The sequence below is a fragment of the Procambarus clarkii genome, chromosome 26, assembly GCF_040958095.1.
Source record: "Procambarus clarkii isolate CNS0578487 chromosome 26, FALCON_Pclarkii_2.0, whole genome shotgun sequence".
Taxonomy (NCBI): domain Eukaryota; kingdom Metazoa; phylum Arthropoda; class Malacostraca; order Decapoda; family Cambaridae; genus Procambarus; species Procambarus clarkii.
This window is the reverse complement of record NC_091175.1, coordinates 26,623,490-26,647,759: the sequence shown is the minus strand read 5'-3', so window position 1 is coordinate 26,647,759 and position 24,270 is coordinate 26,623,490. Positions and strand designations below refer to the sequence as shown.

The following is a 24,270-nucleotide window of genomic DNA, read 5'->3' as shown; positions in this document are numbered from 1 at the left end:
TGCAACCTCTGAAGAGACAACTAACACAACACCTATACCCCCTATTAGACTATTTTACAGGAACTTCTTTTCCACAGCTCATAAAACGGAGGAAAGGGTTCTGAAAGATATTGTTAATAGAAACGTTATCCCTACAGACAAAAATCAGAGGATACAACTGACGATTTACTATAAAACCAGAAAAACGGCCAGCCTACTCATGAGAAACTCTCCAGACACAAAGCAGAATGCTTTAAAAGAGACCAACGTCGTCTATGCCTTCAAATGCCCTCTTGGGGATTGTAAGCTCCAAAAAACCCAGTATATAGGCAAGACAACAACATCTCTTTCTAGGCGTTTAACGATGCATAAGCAACAGGGCTCCATTAAGGAACATATAATCTCTTCCCACAACCAAACCATCGCCAGAGAAATCCTAGTAAACAACACAGAAATCATCGATAGATACAGCGATAGCAGACGGCTTGACGTTTGCGAGGCACTACACATCAAAAAGTCAACACCAGCAATCAACAGCCAATTAATGCACAACTATATTCTACCCACCTCAAGACTCCGCTCCAATATAGAAGCATCAAGAAATATGGACCAATAGGCTTTCTACAATCACTTCTATTCAATACCCATTGTTTCGTGTTCTGTCTTGTGTTGATGAATTTAATACCCTATTAAATACCACCTCACCCCATCCACCTCACTCAAATGTAGATATAAACAAATCGGAGATGTGTAAGTTCTATTCAGTTGTGTATGTGTAACTAAAGTCTTTGAAAATGTAATAAGTTTTACGAAACGCGCTCAAGTGTCGCGTCAGACTAGAAATAAAAATGAATTTTGGAGAATTGATTTTTGAATTACCACCAACAGTGAAAAGAAATGTACGAAAGATTGAGAAAATTCGTGTTAGAATTATTAATCTTACTTTTTCGGTCATATTTAATAATATATATATATATATATATATATATATATATATATATATATATATATATATATATATATATATATATATATATATATATATATGTCGTACCTAGTAGCCAGAACGCACTTCCCAGCCTATTATGCAAGGCCCGATTTGCCTAATAAGCCAAGTTTTCATGAATTAATTGTTTTTCGACTACCTAACCTACCTAACCTAACCTAACCTAACTTTTTCTGCTACCTAACCTATAAAGATAGGTTAGGTTAGGTTAGGTAGGGTTGGTTAGGTTTGGTCATATATCTACGTTAATTTTAACTCAAATAAAAAAAAATTGACCTCATACATAATGAAATGGGTAGCTTTATCATTTCGTAAGAAAAAAATTAGAGAAAATATTTTATTTCAGGAAAACTTGGCTTATTAGGCAAATCGGGCCTTGCATTTTAGGCCGAATACGACGTTCTGGCTACTAGGTATGACATATATATATATATATATATATATATATATATATATATATATATATATATATATATATATATATATATATATATATATATATATATATATATATATATATATTGGTGTATACTGGCAGCAGGTTTTCTTTCAAACATGTTTCATTGAAACATGTTTGATCTTCAATCGCCATCTTCAATCTGGTGCCCCTAGGAATCACATGAGACAAGCCCATGACATTACTCTAACAAGAGAAATGTTGAACAAGAATACTTGCATAATAGACAAAACCCAAGATTCAAGAAGATTACAAATTCTTGAGGCAATTCACATAAGAATAGAGCGACCTACCATGAACACCCAAATCACGGAACTATTTACTCTACCCACCATGAGAGTAAGGACAAGACAAGAACATATCGATGCCAACACAGAAGACAATGTCCAACATAACAGGCCAATTACACTGAATTAATCATTGTGTTTAGATAGGAGATGCCTCGTATGGGCCAATAAGCCTTCTGCAGCCCCTATGTTTATCCCTTATGTATCCCCCCATGTTTTCACCTTCATTGTATTATCACCTGACCTAATGCGGGTATAAAATCAACTAGTATTGTAAGATCTGTTCACTTGAGAATGAACCATGGAGGTTCGAAACGTCGTGCAAATTATACAAATAAGTGTAATACACTCTATAGTAAATCACTTCTTTTCTTCACCTTAAAAGTACGAAAATGAGTTTTGGAGAACTCCTATTTCAATTAAGCCCTGATGCTAAGAAAATAGTTAGAGGGATAGAAGCCCTAAACCAGAAAATAATAAATACAGAATATGCGGTCATATTCAATGAAACATATATATATATATATATATATATATATATATATATATATATATATATATATATATATATATATATATTTATATATATATATATATATATATATATATATATATATATATATATATATATATATATATATATATATAGTGTGTGTGTGTGTGTGTGCAAATGTATATGTATGTATGTGTATTAAGTATATGTGGAAGCTGATCAGAATTATATTTCACCTTTGTAAATGCACATTAATGATACTATGTACAGAACACATTGATCACTTTATGCAGGGCAGACGTAACTCTGTGTATCTATGTATTCATTTCTGTAGGGTAGATTAGCAATTTAAAAAAAGCACTACAATCACCTTCTGTGGTCAATAAATCCCTGAACTATATGTTCAACAGATCTCTCACCCTGTCCATGGAGGACAGAAGAAAATGTATATATGCTGGTTAGCATTGTAAATGTGTGGCCACGTCTGTGGTAGAAAATAATAATAATAAAAAAAAACACCAGAGATGCTATACCGATGATGCTTTTCAAGACGTTAGTGCTCTCTAGAGTGGAGTTCTGCTGCACAATGACAGCCCCTTTCAGAGCTGGAGAAATTGTTGACCTGGAGAGCGTGCAGAGATCCTTTACTGCTGGAATCCACTCAGTAAAATATCTAAACTATTGAGAACGACTAAAGAGCCTAAATCTGTATTCTCTTGAGCGCAGGCAGGAGAGATGCGTACTAATTTACACGTGGAAAATATTAGAGGGGCTGGTCCCAAACCTGCACACAGAAATAACATCACTTGAAACCAGGAGGCATGGCAGGATGTGCAGAATACCCGCGTTGAAAAGCAGAGATGCAATAGGTACTCTGAGAGGGAACTCTATCAATACCAGAGGCCCGAGACTGTTCAACACGCTTCCACTACACATAAGGGGTATAACTGGCCGACCCCTCACAGTGTTCAAGAGAGAACTATCAACATCAGAGGCCCGAGACTGTTCAACACGCTTCCACTACACGTAAGGGACATAACTGGCCGACCCCTCACAGTGTTCAAGAGAGAACTATCAACATCAGAAGCCCGAGACTGTTCAACACGCTTCCACTACACGTAAGGGACATAACTGGCCGACCCCTCACAGTGTTCAAGAGAGAACTATCAACATCAGAGGCCCGAGACTGTTCAACACGCTTCCACTACACATAAGGGACATAACTGGCCAACCCTTCACAGTGTTCAAAAGAGAACTCGATAAGCGCCTCCAAAGGATACCTGATTAACCAGGCTGTAAATCGTGCATCAGGCTGCGAGTAGCCGAGTCCAACAGCCTGGTTGACCAGTTCAGCAACGAGGAGGCCTGGTCGATGACCGGGCCGCGGGAACGCTATGCCCCGAAAACACCTCAAGGTAACCTCAAGGTACTTTTAATTGTTAACACATGAGGGGTTCAGAGCCTAGGGAAGGATAACCAAGTAACCCCAGGGGCTAGATTCACGAAGCCGTTACGCAAGCACTTACGAACGTGTACATCTTTCCTCAACCTTTGACGGCTTTGGTTACAACAGTTTCCTAATCAACTGTTGTTATTGTTTTAAACAGCCTCCTGGTGCTTTGGAGTTCATTAACTGTTTAATAATTGGAAACACAGCCGCCAAAGATTGAGAAAAGATGGACAGGTTCGAAGATGCTTGCATAACTGCTTCGTGAGTCTGGCCCCCTAGTATCAGGTGAAACTGAGTGAAAAAGATCTGTGGAGAAATGAGTAGCAGGGATCATAACTAAGGAACATGGGTGCAACTCTATAGATAAGGCGAATAGAATATTGGATATTTATATAGATTCAGGAAAGACCTGGGTAAATACTAGTTTGAAAACCAGTTTGATGATTTATGGAAGAAATTATTGGATAATATATTAGATGATTAATCACTGCTGGGCTTAGGAGTAAGTCACTTAGAATTAAGTGATGTCTGCTGGGCTTAGGAGTAAACCACTTACAATAATCTGGTGTCTGCAGAGGTTTACGAGCAAACCATTCAAATTTAATTTGATCTAGCTACATTAAAATCAGCGTGCAGCGTGTCGAATGAAATCATTCAACATTGTTCAATAAATTGTTGGCATTTGGTGTTGATACACAAGAACCTGTTATGTATGTCTTTCAAGTGGCGGAGAAACATTCGATGTCGCTTCTATGTCTGCAGTGTTGGAGTGGTCAGTCCTGACTTCATTACACACAGAAATCACAATAGCGTGATGTATCAAATAAACAAATCCACAAGGGCCTTGACGAGGATTCGAACCTGCGTCCGGGATCCTCTCGGACGCAGGTTCGAATCCTCGTCATGGCCCTTGTGGATTTGTTCATTGGTCAGTCCTGTTTTCTTCAGTTCCACCCAACCACTTGGACTCGCTTCCTGCAGGTCGGCGTTCGGTCCCCGATGGTCATAGTTCTTGGGCATCATTCCTTCCCTCCGTCCTGTCACGGGTTCTTGTCTTCATCTCCCTTCCACGTGCTAAATAATCAAATGGGCTTAGCTCTTAGCCGCATAATTATGTCACCTTTTCCTTCAGTTCATTTAGCTTGACAATGTTATTTGAAGCTTTATAAGACGCTGCAGCAGTCATATGTCTACTGTTTTATAATGGGTTTGTAAGTGTAATAAATCCTTTACTGGTTAGACGTTTAACTTCATCCTTCATAGAGGTCTGGCGGCTGAGTGGATAACGCTCGGGATTCATAGTCATAAGGTTCTGGGTTCGATTCCAGGCGAAGGTGGAAACAAATGGGCAGAGTTTGTTTCACCCTGATGCCCCAGTTAACCTAGCAGTAAATAGGTACCTGTGAATTAGACAGCTGCTACGGGCTGCTTCCTGGGGATGTGTAACAAAAAAGAGGCCTGGTCGAGGACCGGGTCGCGGGGATGCTAAGTCCCGAAATCATCTCAAGATAACCTCAAGATAACTATCCCAAAACTTTTAAAATTGCCAATTCTTCCTAAAGGCAATGAGGGTGAAGCATTCTGCATCTGGCCAATATCTCGGAATTCTATTTCAACAATTGTTTCAAAGTATTTACATGTTATTTCTTGATAGTATAATTAAACCTGAAGGTTCAATCTTGTGCCCGGGTTGGGATACATTTTTGTTTTAATGATGTCGTACAATACACGTAGCTGTTGTTGCTTGCGTTCAGCCTTCTTTAGGAACAGCAATGAAACCATAGCAAGGTAAGAAGATGGAGACAGGCTTGACCCCGGCCACGCAAGTCCATTTCGCTCCTAATTAATATTATCATGTATGTACCTTTTTGAACTGTGTTTAGTTTCGACACAGGTGTTTCGACACAGGTGTTTCGACACAGGTGTTTCGACACAGGTGTTTCGACACAGGTGTTTCGACACAGGTGTTTCGACACAGGTGTTTCAACACAGGTGTTTGCTTTAGTGAGGTTCCTTTACTGGCAGCCTAATGTCCATTATCAATCAGTCGTCTGATGTTCTTTCCCTCCCCCCCCCCCCGAATCCAATAGTTTCTCTATGTCCCGCGTAAATACAAATTTGTCCAGTTTGTTTACTTCATTAAGGATTCTAACGTTTCGAAATTGAAATTGTCTGGATCCTTTCTGATCTTGTATTTTATCCATTTGTATTTTCCCTTTCGAGAGAGTGCAACTTCAATGTTCCTAATGAGTCTTGATGACAAATATTCCGAATTGGAGGTACTTACCGTATCTATCCATGTTCAAGGTGTACATGGTGTTCATGGTTACCATGTTCAAGGTGTACATGGTGTTCATGGTTACCATGTTCAAGGTGTACATGGAAGTTCAAACTCGGGGAACTTGAAATCAGTTTACAAGTTGCAAGTGTACTTTTATCTAAGTGTTCTTTTAGCGAGTGCTGTGTTTATGGAACACTCGTTATAGTAAGTGTTCCTTTTACCATTCTTTGTAAGTGCTGACATTTTAGGGAAAGTGTTTTTTAGATATAAACAAGAGTTCTCACGTTCTTGTAAATGTAAGAAGTATTTATTATATAAAATACTGCTGATTTGAAGGCGCTATCCTGCAAAAGTAATGATCATCTTATCGTAAGGTTATCTTGAGAGGATTTCGGGGCTTAGCGTCCTCGCGGCCCGGTTCTCGACCAGGCCTCTTTTTTTTGTTACACATCCCCCCTCAGGAAGCAGCCCGTAGCATCTGTCTAACTCCCAGGTACCTATTTACTGCTAGGTAACAGGGGCATCCGGGGTGAAAGAAACATTTTGCCCATTTGTTTCCGCCTCTACCGGGGATCGAACCCGGAACCTCACGACTACGAATCCGAAGCGCTGTCCACCCAGCTGTCAGGCATCATCGTCCAAGCTAAACTATAGAAATTACGTGTTCTATATGACAGAGCCTCGCTGCTTGTATATTGTCAGGCGCCTTGAAAGACAAGGCACTACGGGCTCACCATAGCCCGTGCTACTTAGAACTTTTTGTTCCAGGTAACGAATCTTTAACAACAACAACAACAACAACCTTGAAAGAGATGTAGTTGTTGTCTTGCCAATATACTGAGATCGTTGGGTTTGACAGTCTTTTTCAAGGCGTTTCGTGTTATGTTGGAAGAGCCAACAATGAGTTAGTTTGTGGTATTCTTGCTCTCGTAGTTAATGTTAAACTGTATCTTATGGTTTGTGGGAGGCCATGTACCTCTCGCTGATGTCTTTTACGGCTCTTTACTCCATCTTGTGAGCTGGTGTAAACGAATTTCTGTAGAAAGGTTTATGCCTGACCAAGCATAAACAGAGAAGTTTATGCCTGACAAAGCACAATCATCAAGGTTTATGCCTGACAAAGCACAAACAACAAGGTTTATGCCTGACAAAGCACAAACATCAAGGTTTATGCCTGACAAAGCACAAACATCAAGGTTTATGCCTGACAAAGCACAAACAACAAGGTTTATGCCTGACAAAGCACAAACAACAAGGTTTATGCCTGACAAAGCACAAACATCAAGGTTTATGCCTGACAATGCACAAACAACAAGGTTTATGCCTGACAAAGCACAAACATCAAGGTTTATGCCTGACAAAGCACAAACATCAAGGTTTATGCCTGACAAAGCACAAACAACAAGGTTTATGCCTGACAAAGCACAAACATCAAGGTTTATGCCTGACAAAGCACAAACAACAAGGTTTATGCCTGACAAAGCACAAACATCAAGGTTTATGCCTGACAAAGCACAAACATCAAGGTTTATGCCTGACAAAGCACAAACATCAAGGTTTATGCCTGACAAAGCACAGACAACAAGGTTTATGCCTGACAAAGCACAAACATCAAGGTTTATGCCTGACAAAGCACAAACAACAAGGTTTATGCCTGACAAAGCACAAACAACAAGGTTTATGCCTGACAAAGCACAAACAACAAGGTTTATGCCTGACAAAGCACAAACATCAAGGTTTATACCTGACAAAGCACAAACATCAAGGTTTATGCCTGACAAAGCACAAACAACAAGGTTTATGCCTGACCAAGCACAAACAACAAGGTTTATGCCTGACAAAGCACAAACATCAAGGTTTATGCCTGACAAAGCACAATCATCAAGGTTTATGCCTGACAAAGCACAAACATCAAGGTTTATGCCTGACAAAGCACAAACATCAAGGTTTATGCCTGACAAAGCACAATCATCAAGGCTGTGTCAAAGATAACAACGTTCCAATACAAGCAGACCATCACAGAGAGAGGTGGAACAAGACACAGTAGCTGGGATAGGCCATGATAGGTTGTGTGTCTATACAGAAGCGGTCGAACCTAGGACACCAAGCTGACCTATCGACACCGAGGGGTCATTAGTAGAGGATAAGGTAATATTACGTTTTTCGTTCACAAAAGCAACGTTCGTCTGACGCCCGAGGTCAAAAACTGCGGCACATTAAACGAGGATAATTTCGACAGGTGCATGGCGTTATTACCTGCATATCAAGTGCTTGAGGTTCAACCAGCAACCTGGACCGTTTAGTGTAGATGTATCAAAGAGGAAGGTCATGGAACAAGGCATAGTTATACGGCTGCAGGCCGCTGGAATGATTGAGGAGGATTACATTTGCAAGTCAAGTGGTTGGTGGAGGCTTTGACTGCGGGCTATCACAGAGGAAACAGCCAAATGGCAGCAGACCGTTTTCACTACGAGGTATCACGGAATATTATAGATCTATGTTCCTGCTAACTACTCTAACTCCCTTGGCAGGCAAGCCCCCCTAAGCCCTGCTGCCCCTGTTCACCTAGCAGTAAATAGGTACCTGGGAGTTAGACAGCTGCTAGGGGCTGCTTCCTGGGGATGTGTAACAAAAAGGAGGCCTGGTCGAGGACCGGGTCGCGGGGACGCTAAGCCCCGAAATCATCTCAAGATAACCTCAAGGCACAGCACTCAGCTTTCATTAGACTGGTTTGAGAATATCGGTATATAGTCTACATTCCTAAATTACCACAACTTGAAGCTATTTACATATTATAGATTCTTGCAGACGTAATATAAACGATTTACGTTAATTAAATAACGTAAAATATATTGGGCAGAATGTCTTCCCCGCTGGGACACGCACTTATATGTAGGCACAACTTGCGCCATGTGTGTGTGTTCTGTACCTCTGTAACATGTTCTGTACCTCTGTAACGTGTTCTGTACCTCTGTAACGTGTTCTGCACCTCTGTAACATGTTCTGCACCTCTGTAACATGTTCTGTACCTCTGTAACGTGTTCTGCACCTCTGTAACATGTTCTGTACCTCTGTAACGTGTTCTGTACCTCTGTAACATGTTCTGCACCTCTGTAACGTGTTCTGTACTTCAGTAACATGTTCTGTACCTCTGTAACGTGTTCTGTACTTCAGTAACATGTTCTGTACCTCTGTAACGTGTTCTGTACTTCAGTAACATGTTCTGTACCTCTGTAACGTGTTCTGTACTTCAGTAACATGTTCTGCACCTCTGTAACGTGTTCTGTACTTCAGTAACATGTTCTGTACCTCTGTAACGTGTTCTGTACTTCAGTAACATGTTCTGTACCTCTGTAACGTGTTCTGTACCTCTGTAACGTGTTCTGCACCTCTGTAACGTGTTCTGTACCTCTGTAACGTGTTCTGTACTTCAGTAACATGTTCTGCACCTCTGTAACGTGTTCTGTACTTCAGTAACATGTTCTGTACCTCTGTAACGTGTTCTGTACTTCAGTAACATGTTCTGTACCTCTGTAACGTGTTCTGTACCTCTGTAACATGTTCTGCACCTCTGTAACATGTTCTGCACCTCTGTAACGTGTTCTGTACTTCAGTATCATGTTCTGTACCTCTGTAACGTGTTCTGCACCTCTGTAACGTGTTCTGTACCTCTGTAACGTGTTCTGTACTTCAGTAACATGTTCTGCACCTCTGTAACGTGTTCTGTACTTCAGTAACATGTTCTGCACCTCTGTAACGTGTTCTGCACCTCTGTAACGTGTTCTGTACCTCTGTAACATGTTCTGCACCTCTGTAACATGTTCTGCACCTCTGTAACGTGTTCTGTACCTCTGTAACATGTTCTGCACCTCTGTAACGTGTTCTGTACCTCTGTAACATGTTCTGTGCCTCTGTAACGTGTTCTGTACTTCAGTAACATGTTCTGCACCTCTGTAACGTGTTCTGTACTTCAGTAACATGTTCTGCACCTCTGTAACGTGTTCTGTACTTCAGTAACATGTTCTGCACCTCTGTAACGTGTTCTGTACTTCAGTAACATGTTCTGCACCTCTGTAACGTGTTCTGTACTTCAGTAACAGATATGTTCCTATGTATCACCGTTACTGTCCCCCCTGTATCACTGATAGCCTACCAATGTATCGTGGATAGTCTTTACATGTATTTCTAAATATTTCTCACGTGTCAGACAGTTATCCCATAGGTTTAAACAGGACTTCTTATGTATCCCATAGGACCTCTTATGTGTCGCATTGGACCTCTTATGTGTCCCATAGGACCTCTTATGTGTCCCATAGGACCTCTTATGTGTCCCATAGGACCTCTTATGTGTCCCATAGGACCTCTTATGTGTCCCATAGGACCTCTTATGTGTCCCATAGGACCTCTTATGTGTCCCATAGGACCTCTTATGTGTCCCATAGGACCTCTTATGTGTCCCATAGGACCTCTTATGTGTCCCATAGGACCTCTTATGTGTCCCATAGGACCTCTTATGTGTCCCATAGGACCTCTTATGTGTCCCATAGGACCTCTTATGTGTCCCATAGGACCTCTTATGTGTCCCATAGGACCTCTTATGTGTCCCATAGGACCTCTTATGTGTCCCATAGGACCTCTTATGTGTCCCATAGGACCTCTTATGTGTCTGACAGCCTTGTCCCGTGAGTTTGGTGGACTTCTTATAGCGTCTACTAGACATTTGTCTCAGATAAATCTTGTGTTTACTAAGGTGTATCTAAAAGTCTTTTCATATGTATCTGGTAGTCAGTTCACGTGTACCTGACCTGTTAGTCATCTCACCTGTGCCACACTATATATATCTATATATATCTATATATATCTAATGCCATTGCTTTATTGTGACAGTCTCGACACCGGTTCGTGTTGCCAGTCCGTGTGATAGCCAGGAACGACGCGCCAACTCTCCAGCTGCCGCCAGGGAAAGTGTTGAGGCTGGCTGCTGGCACCACCAAGGTACTCACCCCTGAGATCGTCTCGGTCGTCGACAGCGACACCCCGCCCAGCAAGCTCAGGTCAGTTATCATCCCCTAGATCAACCCGTCCTCTTAATAGAGCGTCGCATTTTGACGTATACTCTAAGAGGAAAAATTGTCGTGCTTGAAAATGATAGCGGCTCGCGAAATTGACATACCGTCCCGTTTTCTGTTTTGGGTCCTCTGGTAGGCTAGGATAAGGACATTTTGGTACGACTGTTTCTTGACGTTGGGAAACCTTAGGGAGATGGGCTGCGGGGATACCTTCAACCCGTTTTCTTAACTAATGCAACTCATTTTGTACGCTATGGTCCAGAACGTACAAAATAAATGGTACTAGCAAATGTAGCGATATATAAATTACCATATTTTTTATGCATATGTTGGTTAGGTTTGGTGGGTGGTTTGGGTTCAAGCGTTTTAGCACCCATTATTTTGTATGTTGTGACGTATCAAGAGACTGGCAGGTGCAATTTCCTCTCATTTTACCCTTATGGATTTATTGAAGTGACATCGAAATGCTAGTTATTGCTGAGATTTTGATGTCTCTCTCTCTGTCTGTCTGTCTGTCTGTCTGTCTGTCTGTCTGTCTGTCTGTCTGTCTGTCTACTTCTCTCTCTCTCTCTCTCTCTCTCTGTCTCTGTCTCTCTCTCTCTCTCTCTCTCTCTCTCTCTGTCTCTGTCTCTGTCTCTGTCTCTGTCTGTCTGTCTGTCTGTCTGTCTGTCTGTCTGTCTGTCTGTCTGTCTGTCTCTCTCTCTCTCTCTCTCTCTCTCTCTCTCTCTCTCTCTCTCTCTCTCTCTCTGTCTCTCTCTCTCTCTTTCTCTCTTACTACTACTACAAAAATACACCTCAGTTGTTGTGGGCTTGAATACAGGTACAATTAATTAAACACCTTTCTCAATATGTTTACACATGTTTAGAAAACTGGTCTCACACAAGTTCTTTCAAGTGATTACCATTGCTAATGAGAGGTAGAACTAATTACAAAAGGCTCAGTTCGTTTGTGTTAAGATGAGGTTTCGTGAGCAAAAACTGAAAATGATGCATTCATTATTAAGTTATACATATCTAAATAAAGTTTTCATTTAACTGAAACACTATTAGTAGTAAGTTCATTTTTTTAATCATTGCTGTTGTTGTGGTGGTGGTGACAGACTAGTTTAGAGGCGCTGTATTATTGTATTCTACCATGTTTAGCTTCTCTATCGTCCCTACCTCATTCCCACACCTCACTTCTCACACCTCCAAAACTTTTTCTTCCACCTGCACCTCTCCATCTTCTTTACTCTTCAAGACACCCCGTCCCCTAAACAAAAGTAAACCTCATCTTCCCTCCTCACTCCTCTTGACTCATTCTTCCTCACTCCCACAGCCACTACCTCCCCCTCCCTTTTCTTCCAAGTCCCCCCCTTTCTCCCCACTTCTAAACCTCTCGACTTTCCCCACTCACTAGCACGGATATTCTAAATTATATCAATTAGCTTAAAGCTGCCTAATCGTCTCTTCACGTGTATACAAAACTATATCAGTAGATTTATTACTCCCAAGATACTTCAACGATACATATACAATATAATTAATTAAATGTATTACTTATATATTGCTTACAGTAAGACATGTTAATTTTTGTTCTTCAGAATAACAGTTCTTAACCTGAAGGAGCGCGATGGAAGCTACCTGGAGAACTCCAAGTCGACAGGTATTCCTATTCACTCCTTCACCCAGGAGCAGCTCAACCAGGGAGTCATATCATACGTCCACCGAGGAGAACCCAATACCAAGATCGTCCTCAAAGTCTCAGACGGCATCGAGACTGGAGAACCAACCATCTTGAGAGTGGCAGCCTTCGACCTGCAAGTGTATCTAGTCAACAACACGGGGTTGAGTCTCACCCACGGCAGCTGGGCCATGATCACCCCCATGAACCTCTCCTACACCACAAACACTCCAGAACAAGACCTAGAGATTCACTTTGACATAACGGGTTTACCTCGTTTCGGCGCCGTCCAAAGACTGCGCAGCAGCGATCGCTGGCAGAACGTGAACCAGTTCAGCAGTCGACAGCTGGAGAAGGACAAGATAAGGTACAAACACACCTCTAAGGAACCCAGTGAAGATGAGTTCAGGTTTAAGATATCTGCTGGTCAACATATGTTCCCAACAGAGTATACCTTCGGAATTTCGTTTGTGTCTGTTACGGTTGATGTTATCAGGAATGCTGAGCTGCTCATCGACAGAATCCAGGAGAGTTTTATCTCTGAAGGTTTTCTCCAAAGTGAGACAAAACCAGATGCTACTCCTGGCAAAGATATCATGTATAAGATTGTAATTCCTCCATTATATGGCGCTATCTTCTTAAGCTCCGGAGACTTGACCCAACATAAACAACTGGAAAAAGGTTCCACTTTTAGTCAGGAAGACATTGCCAAAGGCAGAATCAAATACAAACTACACCGTAAGAGCTACTCAACTCTTCGTGATTCCTTTCAATTTCAAGTTTCCAGTAATGGTCGCACCAGTGAGGTCCATACCTTCAATATAAGACACAACCCGCCTCCTGTGGACGCTAACATCGTTGTCGAACGCCTGGACGTTCAGGAGGGCTCCAGGGAGAAAATTACAGACAAATATTTGAATATAGAAGTCCGAGGAATAAGTAATATTGTTTTCAATGTCACTTCGTCGCCTAAGCATGGCTCAATCAACATAATTGATGAGTCAATGATTCTTCCAGACAGAATAAATACCACATTCTTTACTTTACATGAGATCAAATCTGGTTCAGTATTTTATCAACACGATGATTCAGAAACAACTAAAGATCGTTTTCTGTTCGTGGCTTTAGCTGAGGATCCAGATGTGGATTTTCAATATGTGGGAATTATGCACTTTCGAATCATCATGATCAATGATAATCATCCAATCAGGATCATGGAGAAGGTTCTTAATGTTGTCACACAAAGTGAAAGAGTTGTGACTTCCAATGACTTGTTGTATATTGACCCAGACTTAGATACTCCTTCAACACAGATCCAGTACACCAGACGGAAAATCCCCAATGGTGAATTTTTCCATGTAGAGGACAGATCCGAACCTGTATATTTGTTTACACAGGAAGATATCGACCGACGTCGCATTGTGTTTCGCCATGATGGGCCTTCTTACGGCAAGGCTGTAATCTCCGTTACGGACGGAGATCTCTCCTCTACGGGCATCTTGGAGATCGTGGCATCTGAACCCTTTATCGAGATTGTCAATAACAGTGGGATCATTGTCCCACGAGGCCAGGAGGCCGTCGTCTCCAACTACAACTTGAGCGTGGAGACCAATATGAACGCGTGGGGGTCAGCTATCGTGTTCCACGTGACCACACCGCCGCGATATGGCCGCCTGGTGATGCACGGACAGTCCGGTGTCAAGCATCAGTTTACAGAGGCAGACCTTCAGACCGGAAATCTCAAGTATATTAACAAAGGAGAACCCAGTTTTAGGGATGAATTTCGCTTCCAGGCGAGAATCGGCGATACAACCACTGACGGCATCTTCGAGATTAAGGTAAGGATATATTTTGATTTTTAAGTCATTTTTAAAAGCAATTTACTTTGACGATCATATCCATGTCTTAAAAACGATTTTGTTTTGTAACTTTTAAGTTAAGAGAATTACATTCTGTCTCAAATACTTGAAAATCGTGATTTAGCAGGAAATGATGCAAATTAGAATTCCATGAAACATTCAGCATTTATTATGAAGTTGACAGGACAAACGTTTTGAATGTTGCAGCAAAAGACACTTATTATCGTTTATTAGAGAATATAATAATGTAATTGAATCTTGGAAGGCTAAACATGTTTGAGAGATTTTGACCCCTCCGGGAGGATTGAACACCATGAATGAGATGGATGAACCACTTTGAGGATGTTAAATACCATTGCTGAAATAAATTAATTGCTGTGGTATGGCTGAACATCATGGCTGAGGAAAATAGGCTGTTCTTGGAGGGTTAAATACCATATGTGGATAAAACAAGCCTATGTGGAAGGATTGAACTCCATATGTCAGAGAAGTGAACCTCTTTGGGAGCTTTTAACACCCTGGCTGAGAGACGTAACCAGCTTTGAGATGCAGCTCTATTTCTAGAAGTGAACCACTTTGGATGGGATTGAATTCTCTTGTTTAGATAAGTAAACTTCTCTGAGAGGTTTGAGCTGCTTTTGGAGATACAGCACTTGGACTGAGACAAGTGAACCCCACTCTGAGAGCACAACCCCATGACTGAGACAAGTGAACCACACTCTGAGAGCACAACCCCATGACTGAGACAAGTGAACCACACTCTGAGAGTACAACCCCATGACTGAGACAAATGAACCACACTCTGAGAGTACAACCCCATGACTGAGACAAGTGAACCACTCAGAGAGCACAACCCCATGACTGTGACAAGTGAACCACACTCAGAGAGCACAACCCCATGACTGTGACAAGTGAACCACACTCAGAGAGCACAACCCCATCACTGTGACAAGTGAACCACACTCTGAGAGCACAACCCCATGACTGAGACAAGTGAACCACACTCTGAGAGTACAACCCCATGACTGAGACAAGTGAACCACACTCTGAGAGTACAACCCCATGACTGAGACAAGTGAACCACTCTGAGAGCACAACCCCATGACTGAGACAAGTGAACCACACTCTGAGAGCACAACCCCATGACTGAGACAAGTGAACCACTCAGAGAGCACAACCCCATGACTGTGACAAGTGAACCACACTCTGAGAGTACAACCCCATGACTGAGACAAGTGAACCACACTCTGAGAGCACAACCCCATGACTGAGACAAGTGAACCACACTCTGAGAGTACAACCCCATGACTGAGACAAGTGAACCACACTCTGAGAGTACAACCCCATGACTAAGACAAGTGAACCACTCTGAGAGTACAACCCCATGACTGAGACAAGTGAACCACACTCTGAGAGTACAACCCCATGACTGAGACAAGTGAACCACTCAGAGAGCACAACCCTATGACTGTGACAAGTGAACCACACTCTGAGAGCACAACCCCATGACTGAGACAAATGAACCACACTCAGAGAGCACAACCCCATGACTGAGACAAGTGAACCACTCAGAGAGCACAACCCCATGACTGAGACAAATGAACCACTCAGAGAGCACAACCCCATGACTGAGACAAGTGAACCACTCAGAGAGCACAACCCCATGACTGAGACAAGTGAACCACACTCTGAGAGTACAACCCCATGACTGAGACAAGTGAACCACACTCTGAGAGTACAACCCCATGACTGAGACAAGTGAACCACTCTGAGAGCACAACCCCATGACTGAGACAAGTGAACCACACTCTGAGAGCACAACCCCATGACTGAGACAAGTGAACCACTCAGAGAGCACAACCCCATGACTGTGACAAGTGAACCACACTCTGAGAGCACAACCCCATGACTGAGACAAATGAACCACTCAGAGAGCACAACCCCATGACTGAGACAAGTGAACCACACTGAGAGTACAACCCCATGACTGAGACAAATGAACCACTCAGAGAGCACAACCCCATGACTGAGACAAGTGAACCACACTCTGAGAGTACAACCCCATGACTGAGACAAGTGAACCACACTGAGAGTACAACCCCATGACTGAGACAAGTGAACCACTCTGAGAGCACAACCCCATGACTGAGACAAGTGAACCACACTCTGAGAGCACAACCCCATGACTGAGACAAGTGAACCACACTCTGAGAGCACAACCCCATGACTGAGACAAGTGAACCACTCAGAGAGCACAACCCCATGACTGAGACAAGTGAACCACACTGAGAGCACAACCCCATGACTGAGACAAGTGAACCACACTGAGAGTACAACCCCATGACTGAGACAAGTGAACCACACTCTGAGAGCACAACCCCATGACTGAGACAAGTGAACCACACTGAGAGGGAAGGCAAGATATAATTCAATTACCAAATTAGTACAAGCGCTCTCAACCTAATGATTAAAGCGAGAGGAGAGCTGTCGTGTACCATCATTGATTTAGATTTTAGATTTAGATTTTATATTCAGGTAAACGTATATACATTGAGTTACATACATAAAGTTAGATTTAAAGATAGTACACACAATACCTAAAGCCACAAGAACGCATCGCGTTTCGGACAAACGCTATTGTTTGGTTTTCTTGTCTGTTTGAAGGAGCTATTTACTCCAAGCAAACATGTTCACATCTCAACTCTAGATGAAGCATAGAGTAAATATTTTAGACACTCACAAATAATATATCATGCTCCCACAAGTGTTGCTGTGCTACACTGAGCAACACACGCTAGTTACACACCTGTCCTTGCCACATTTGTGTTACATAAATACACGAAACACCTGCAAGGAACGGCCAAAATTTCCAATCATTGTGGTATTGAAATGATAGAACTATCTGCTAGAATGATGGAGTTATCTGCTAGAATGATGGAGCTATCTGCTAGAATGATGGAGCTATATGCTAGAATGATAGAACTATCTGCTAGAATGATGGAGTTATCTGCTAGAATGATGGAGCTATCTGCTAGAATGATGGAGCTATATGCTAGAATGATAGAACTATCTGCTAGAATGATGGAGATATTTGTTAGAATGATGGAGCTGTCTGCTATAATGATAGAGCTATATGCTTGAATGATTGACCTATCTGTTAGAATGATGGAGCTGTCTTCTAGAATGATGGAGCTATCTGCTAGAATGATGTAGCTATCTGCTAGAATGATGGAGCTATCTGCTAGAATGATGGAGCTATCAGCTACATTGAGAGAGCTATCTGCTAGAATGATGGAGCTGTCTGCTATATTGAGGGAGCTATCTGCTAGAATGGTAGAGCTATCTGCTAGAATGATGGAGCTATCTGCTATTTTGAGAGAGCTATCTGCTAGAATGGTAGAGCTATCTGCTAGAATGATAGAGCTATCTGCATAGAATGATAGAGCTATCTGCTAGAATGATAGAGCTGTCTGCTAGGATGATAGAGCTATCTGCTATGCTGGTAGAGCTATTTGCTATACTGATAGAGCTATCTGCTGGAATGATAGAGCTATCTGCTGGAATGATAGAGCTATCTGCTGGAATGATAGAGCTATCTGCTAGAATGATAGAGCTATCTGCTGGAATGATAGAGCTATCTGCTGGAATGATAGATCTATCTGCTGGAATGATAGAGCTATCTGCTAGAATGATGGAGCTATCTGCTATATTGAGAGCTATCTGCATAGAATGATAGAGCTATCTGCTAGAATGATGGAGCTATCTGCTAGAATGATGGAGCTATCTGCTAGAATGATGGAGCTATCTGCTAGAATGATGAAGCTATCTGCTAGAATGATGGAGCTATCTGCTAGAATGATGGAGCTATCTGCTAGAATGATAGAGCTATCTGCTAGAATGATAGCTATCTGCTAGAAAGATACAGCTATCTGCTAGAATGATACAGCTATCAGCTAGATGATGGAGCTATCTGCTAGAATGATACAGCTATCTGCTAGAATGATACAGCTATCTGCTAGAATGATGGAGCTATATGCTAGAATGATGGAGCTATATGCTAGAATGATGGAGCTATATGCTAGAATGATGGAGCTATCTGCTAGAATGATGGAGCTATATGCTAGAATGATGGAGCTATCTGCTATATTGAGAGAGCTATATGCTAGAATGATGGAGATATTTGTTAGAATGATGGAGCTGTCTGCTATAATGATAGAGCTATATGCTTGAATGATTGACCTATCTGTTAGAATGATGGAGCTGTCTGCTAGAATGATGGAGCTATCTGCTAGAATGATGTAGCTATCTGCTAGAATGATGGAGCTATCTGCTAGAATGATGGAGCTATCAGCTATATTGAGAGAGCTATCTGCTAGAATGATGGAGCTGTCTGCTATATTGAGGGAGCTATCTGCTAGAATGGTAGAGCTATCTGCTAGAATGATGGAGCTATCTGCTATTTTGAGAGAGCTATCTGCTAGAATGGTAGAGCTATCTGCTAGAATGATAGAGCTATCTGCATAGAATGATAGAGCTATCTGCTAGAATGATAGAGCTGTCTGCTAGGATGATAGAGCTATCTGCTATGCTGATAGAGCTATCTGCTATACTGATAGGGCTATCTGCTGGAATGATAGAGCTATCTGCTGGAATGATAGAGCTATCTGCTGGAATGATAGAGCTATCTGCTAGAATGATAGAGCTATCTGCTGGAATGATAGAGCTATCTGCTGGAATGATAGATCTATCTGCTGGAATGATAGAGCTATCTGTTAGAATGATGGAGCTATCTGCTATATTGAGAGCTATCTACATAGAATGATAGAGCTATCTGCTAGAATGATGGAGCTATCTGCTAGAATGATGGAGCTATCTGCTAGAATGATGGAGCTATCTGCTAGAATGATGAAGCTATCTGCTAGAATGATGGAGCTATCTGCTAGAATGATGGAGCTATCTGCTAGAATGATAGAGCTATCTGCTAGAATGATAGAGCTATCTGCTAGAAAGATACAGCTATCTGCTAGAATGATACAGCTATCAGCTAGATGATGGAGCTATCTGCTAGAATGATACAGCTATCTGCTAGAATGATACAGCTATCTGCTAGAATGATGGAGCTATCTGCTAGAATGATGGAGCTATCTGCTAGAATGATAGAGCTATCTGCTAGAATGATAGAGCTATCTGCTAGAATGATAGAGCTATCTGCTAGAATGATAGAGCTATCTGCAAGCTATCTAACAAATGCTCAGTTGTTGCAGTCCCTCTGGTGAATGGCCCAGTGTCACGCCCCTGGTGTATGGCCCAGTGTCACGCCCCTGGTGTATGGCCCAGTGTCACGCCCCTGGTGTATGGCCCAGTGTCACGCCCCTGGTGTATGGCCCAGTGTCACGCCCCTGGTGTATGGCCCAGTGTCACGCCCCTGGTGTATGGCCCAGTGTCACGCCCCTGGTGTATGGCCCAGTGTCACGCCCCTGGTGTATGGCTCAGTGTCACGCCCCTGGTGTATGGCTTAGTGACACGCCCCTGATGTATGGCTTAGTGACACGCCCCTGGTGTATGGCTCAGTGTCACGCCCCTGGTGTATGGCTTAGTGACACGCCCCTGGTGTATGGCTCAGTGTCACGCCCCTGGTGTATGGCTCAGTGTCACGCCCCTGGTGTATGGCTTAGTGATACGCCCCTGGTGTATGGCTCAGTGTCACGCCCCTGGTGTATGGCTCAGTGACACGCCCCTGGTGTATGGCTTAGTGACACGCCCCTGGTGTATGGCTCAGTGTCACGCCCCTGGTGTATGGCTTAGTGACACGCCCCTGGTGTATGGCTCAGTGTCACGTCCCTGGTGTATGGCTTAGTGACACGCCCCTGGTGTATGGCTCAGTGTCACGCCCCTGGTGTATGGCTCAGTGTCACGCCCCTGGTGTATGGCTTAGTGATACGCCCCTGGTGTATGGTTCAGTGTCACGCCCCTGGTGTATGGCTCAGTGACACGCCCCTGGTGTATGGCTTAGTGACACGCCCCTGGTGTATGGCTCAGTGTCACGCCCCTGGTGTATGGCTCAGTGACACGCCCCTGGTGTATGGCTTAGTGACACGCCCCTGGTGTATGGCTCAGTGTCACGCCCCTGGTGTATGGCTTAGTGACACGCCCCTGGTGTATGGCTCAGTGTCACGCCCCTGGTGTATGGCTTAGTGACACGCCCCTGGTGTATGGCTCAGTGTCACGCCCCTGGTGTATGGCTTAGTGACACGCCCCTGGTGTATGGCCCAGTGTCACGCCCCTGGTGTATGGCCCAGTGTCACGCCCCTGGTGTATGGCTTAGTGATACGCCCCTGGTGTATGGTTCAGTGTCACGCCCCTGGTGTATGGCTTAGTGATACGCCCCTGGTGTATGGCTTAGTGATACGCCCCTGGTGTATGGCTCAGTGTCACGCCCCTGGTGTATGGCTCAGTGACACGCCCCTGGTGTATGGCTTAGTGACACGCCCCTGGTGTATGGCTCAGTGTCACGCCCCTGGTGTATGGCCCAGTGTCACGCCCCTGGTGTATGGCCCAGTGTCACGCCCCTGGTGTATGGCCCAGTGTCACGCCCCTGGTGTATGGCCCAGTGTCACGCCCCTGGTGTATGGCCCAGTGTCACGCTCCTGGTGTATGGCCCAGTGTCACGCCCCTGGTGTATGGCTTAGTGACACGCCCCTGGTGTATGGCCCAGTGTCACGCCCCTGGTGTATGGCCCAGTGTCACGCCCCTGGTGTATGGCTTAGTGATACGCCCCTGGTGTATGGTTCAGTGTCACGCCCCTGGTGTATGGCTTAGTGATACGCCCCTGGTGTATGGCTTAGTGATACGCCCCTGGTGTATGGCTCAGTGTCACGCCCCTGGTGTATGGCTCAGTGACACGCCCCTGGTGTATGGCCCAGTGTCACGCCCCTGGTGTATGGCCCAGTGTCACGCCCCTGGTGTATGGCCCAGTGTCACGCCCCTGGTGTATGGCTCAGTATCACGCCCCTGGTGTATGGCCCAGTGTCACGCCCCTGGTGTATGGCCCAGTGTCACGCCCCTGGTGTATGGCTTAGTGACACGCCCCTGGTGTATGGCTCAGTGTCACGCCCCTGGTGTATGGCTCAGTGACACGCCCCTGGTGTATGGCTCAGTGACACGCCCCTGGTGTATGGCTCAGTATCACGCCCCTGGTGTATGGCTTAGTGACACGCCCCTGGTGTATGGCTCAGTGTCACGTCCCTGGTGTATGGCTTAGTGACACGCCCCTGGTGTATGGCTCAGTGTCACGCCCCTGGTGTATGGCTCAGTGTCACGCCCCTGGTGTATGGCCCAGTGTCACGCCCCTGGTGTATGGCTTAGTGACACGCCCCTGGTGTATGGCTTAGTGACACGCCCCTGGTGTATGGCCCAGTGTCACGCCCCTGGTGTATGGCTCAGTGTCAAGCCCCTGGTGTATGGCCCAGTGTCACGCCCCTGGTGTATGGCCCAGTGTCACGCCCCTGGGGTGTGGCTCAGAGTGTCACAATTTACCTCTACACATCCACACATAAGGGCGCCTGACAGCTGGGTAGACAGCGCTTCGGATTCGCAGTCTTGAGTTTCCTGTTCGATCCCCGGTGGAGGCGGAGACAAATGGGCAAAATGTTTCTTTCGCCCTGATGAACCTGTTCACCTAGCTGTAAATAGGTACCTGGGAGTTAGACAGCTGCTACGGGTTGCTTCCTGGCGATGTGTAACAAAAAGGAGGCCTGGTCGAGGACCGGGCCGCGGGGACGCCAAGCCTCGAAATCATCTCAAGATAACCTCAAGATAACCTCCCTAGTGAGAGGCTCAGTGTCACATCCCTAGTGATTGCCTAAAAATTAAAACACGTCTCCTTTGTTAATCACTAATATATACACCTTGTGTTGTCCTTCTCAGTGCCTAGCTTCTCACCTTCCTATCTTGAGGTTATCTTGAGATGATTTCGGGGCTTTAGTGTCCCCGCGGCCCGGTCCTCGACCAGGCCTCCACCCCTAGGAAGCAGCCCCTGACAGCTGACTAACACCCACGAACCTATTTTACTGCTAGGTAACAGGGGCATAGGGTGAAAGAAACTCTGCCCTTTGTTTCTCGCCGGCGTCCGGGATCGAACCCGGGACCACAGAATCACAAGTCCAGCGTGCTGTCCGCTCGGCCGACCGGCTCCTGAACGGACTGAGTGATGACGTCATATAGTTTCCTCCGCTGCTCTGTCTCAACGTCACCGGTCTGCCGCTCCCTCCTATATATCTCAACCACTTGGGGTGCACGGTAGAGCGACGGTCGCGCTTCATGTAGGGTCGGCGTTCAATCCCCCGACCGTCCACAAGTGTTTGGGCACTATTCCTGTCCCCCGTCCCACCCTGAAATCCTTATCCTGACCCCTTCCAAATGCTATATAGTCGGTGGCGCTTTCCCCTGGTAATTCTCTTTCCCTCCGTTATATCTTTAATTTTCCATTATTTCTTTGCATTTTTTACGTTCTCTTATACCTTTTTTTCTGGTGTGGCCGCCTGGTTGTGGTGGTGCAGGTGTACCCGGAGAGCTACTGGGAGCCGCTGGTGGTGCTCAACAACGCCACGGTGAAGGTGGAGGAGGGCTCCAGGGTGACCATCGACCAGGCCGCCCTCAAGATCATGCACCCTAATATAGCGCCCTCAGATATCACTTATGTCATCGTCCAGCGTCCTCAGAATGGCTACTTGGAGGTCGACTTCGGCCAGACCACCACATCAGAGTACGAGGATGACGCCAGTCTCCTCAGACCTGAAGTAAGTTTCTTTCTAGTTCACTTTAAATAAGAGCGAATAGATATGTTTTACAGGAAAAAAAATCTTGGCTGATCCTTTTTGTTTGAAACAGGCAGTTTAGCCTCTAAGTAATCAACTATTTTGCGACCAATCATCATTTGTTTTCGCTTTTCACTTTCGTCAGCGTACCATTCACAATATGACATGACATTGTAACGTCATAATACCCCATGTACTTACCTATTTGTATTTACCTAGTTGTGCTTGCGGGGGTTGAGCTCTGGCTCTTTGGTCCCGCCTCTCAACTGTCAATCTACTGGTGTACAGGTTCCTGAGCCTACTGGGCTCTATCATATCTATATTTGAAACTGTGTATGGAGTCTGCCTCCACCACATCACTGCCTAATGCATTCCATTTGTTAACTACTCTGACACTGAAAAAAATTCTTTGTAATGTCTGTGTGGCTCATTTGGTTACTAAGTTTCCACCTGTGTCCCCTTCTTCGTGTTCCACCCGTGCTAAAGAGTTTGTCTTTGTCCACCCTGTCAATTCCCCCTGAGAATTTTGTAGGTGGTTATCATGTCTCCCCTTACCCTTCTGTCTTCCAGGGATGTGAGGTTCAGCTCTCTTAGCCTTTTCTCGTAGCTCATACCTCAGTTCCGGGACCAGTCTGGTGGCATACCTCTAAATCTTCTCTAACTTTGTCTTGTATTTAACTAGGTATGGACTCCAGGCTGGAGCTGCATTCTCCAGGATTGGTCTTACATAAGTGGTATACAAGGTTCTGAACGATTCCTTACACAAGTTTTTAAAGGCAGTTCTTTTGTTAGCCAGTCTAACATATGCCGCTGATGATATCCTTTTGATGTGGGTTTCTGGGGACAGGTTCGGTGTGATATCAACCCCCAAATCTTTCTATCTGTTTGACTCTTGCAGGATATCACCTCC

General features: G+C 44.2%; 1 protein-coding gene across 1 annotated transcript in view; it reads left to right on the top strand.

The window, feature by feature from the left end:
* Positions 1-24,270, top strand: part of LOC123756874 (chondroitin sulfate proteoglycan 4) — a 261,088-nt gene that overhangs the window by 184,700 nt on the left and 52,118 nt on the right. Inside the window, exons 11-13 of the mRNA XM_069331572.1 lie at positions 10,841-11,007; positions 12,606-14,523; positions 23,103-23,342. Coding sequence (XP_069187673.1) covers positions 10,841-11,007; positions 12,606-14,523; positions 23,103-23,342 — 2,325 coding nt within the window. The remainder of the gene's footprint in view (positions 1-10,840; positions 11,008-12,605; positions 14,524-23,102; positions 23,343-24,270) is intronic.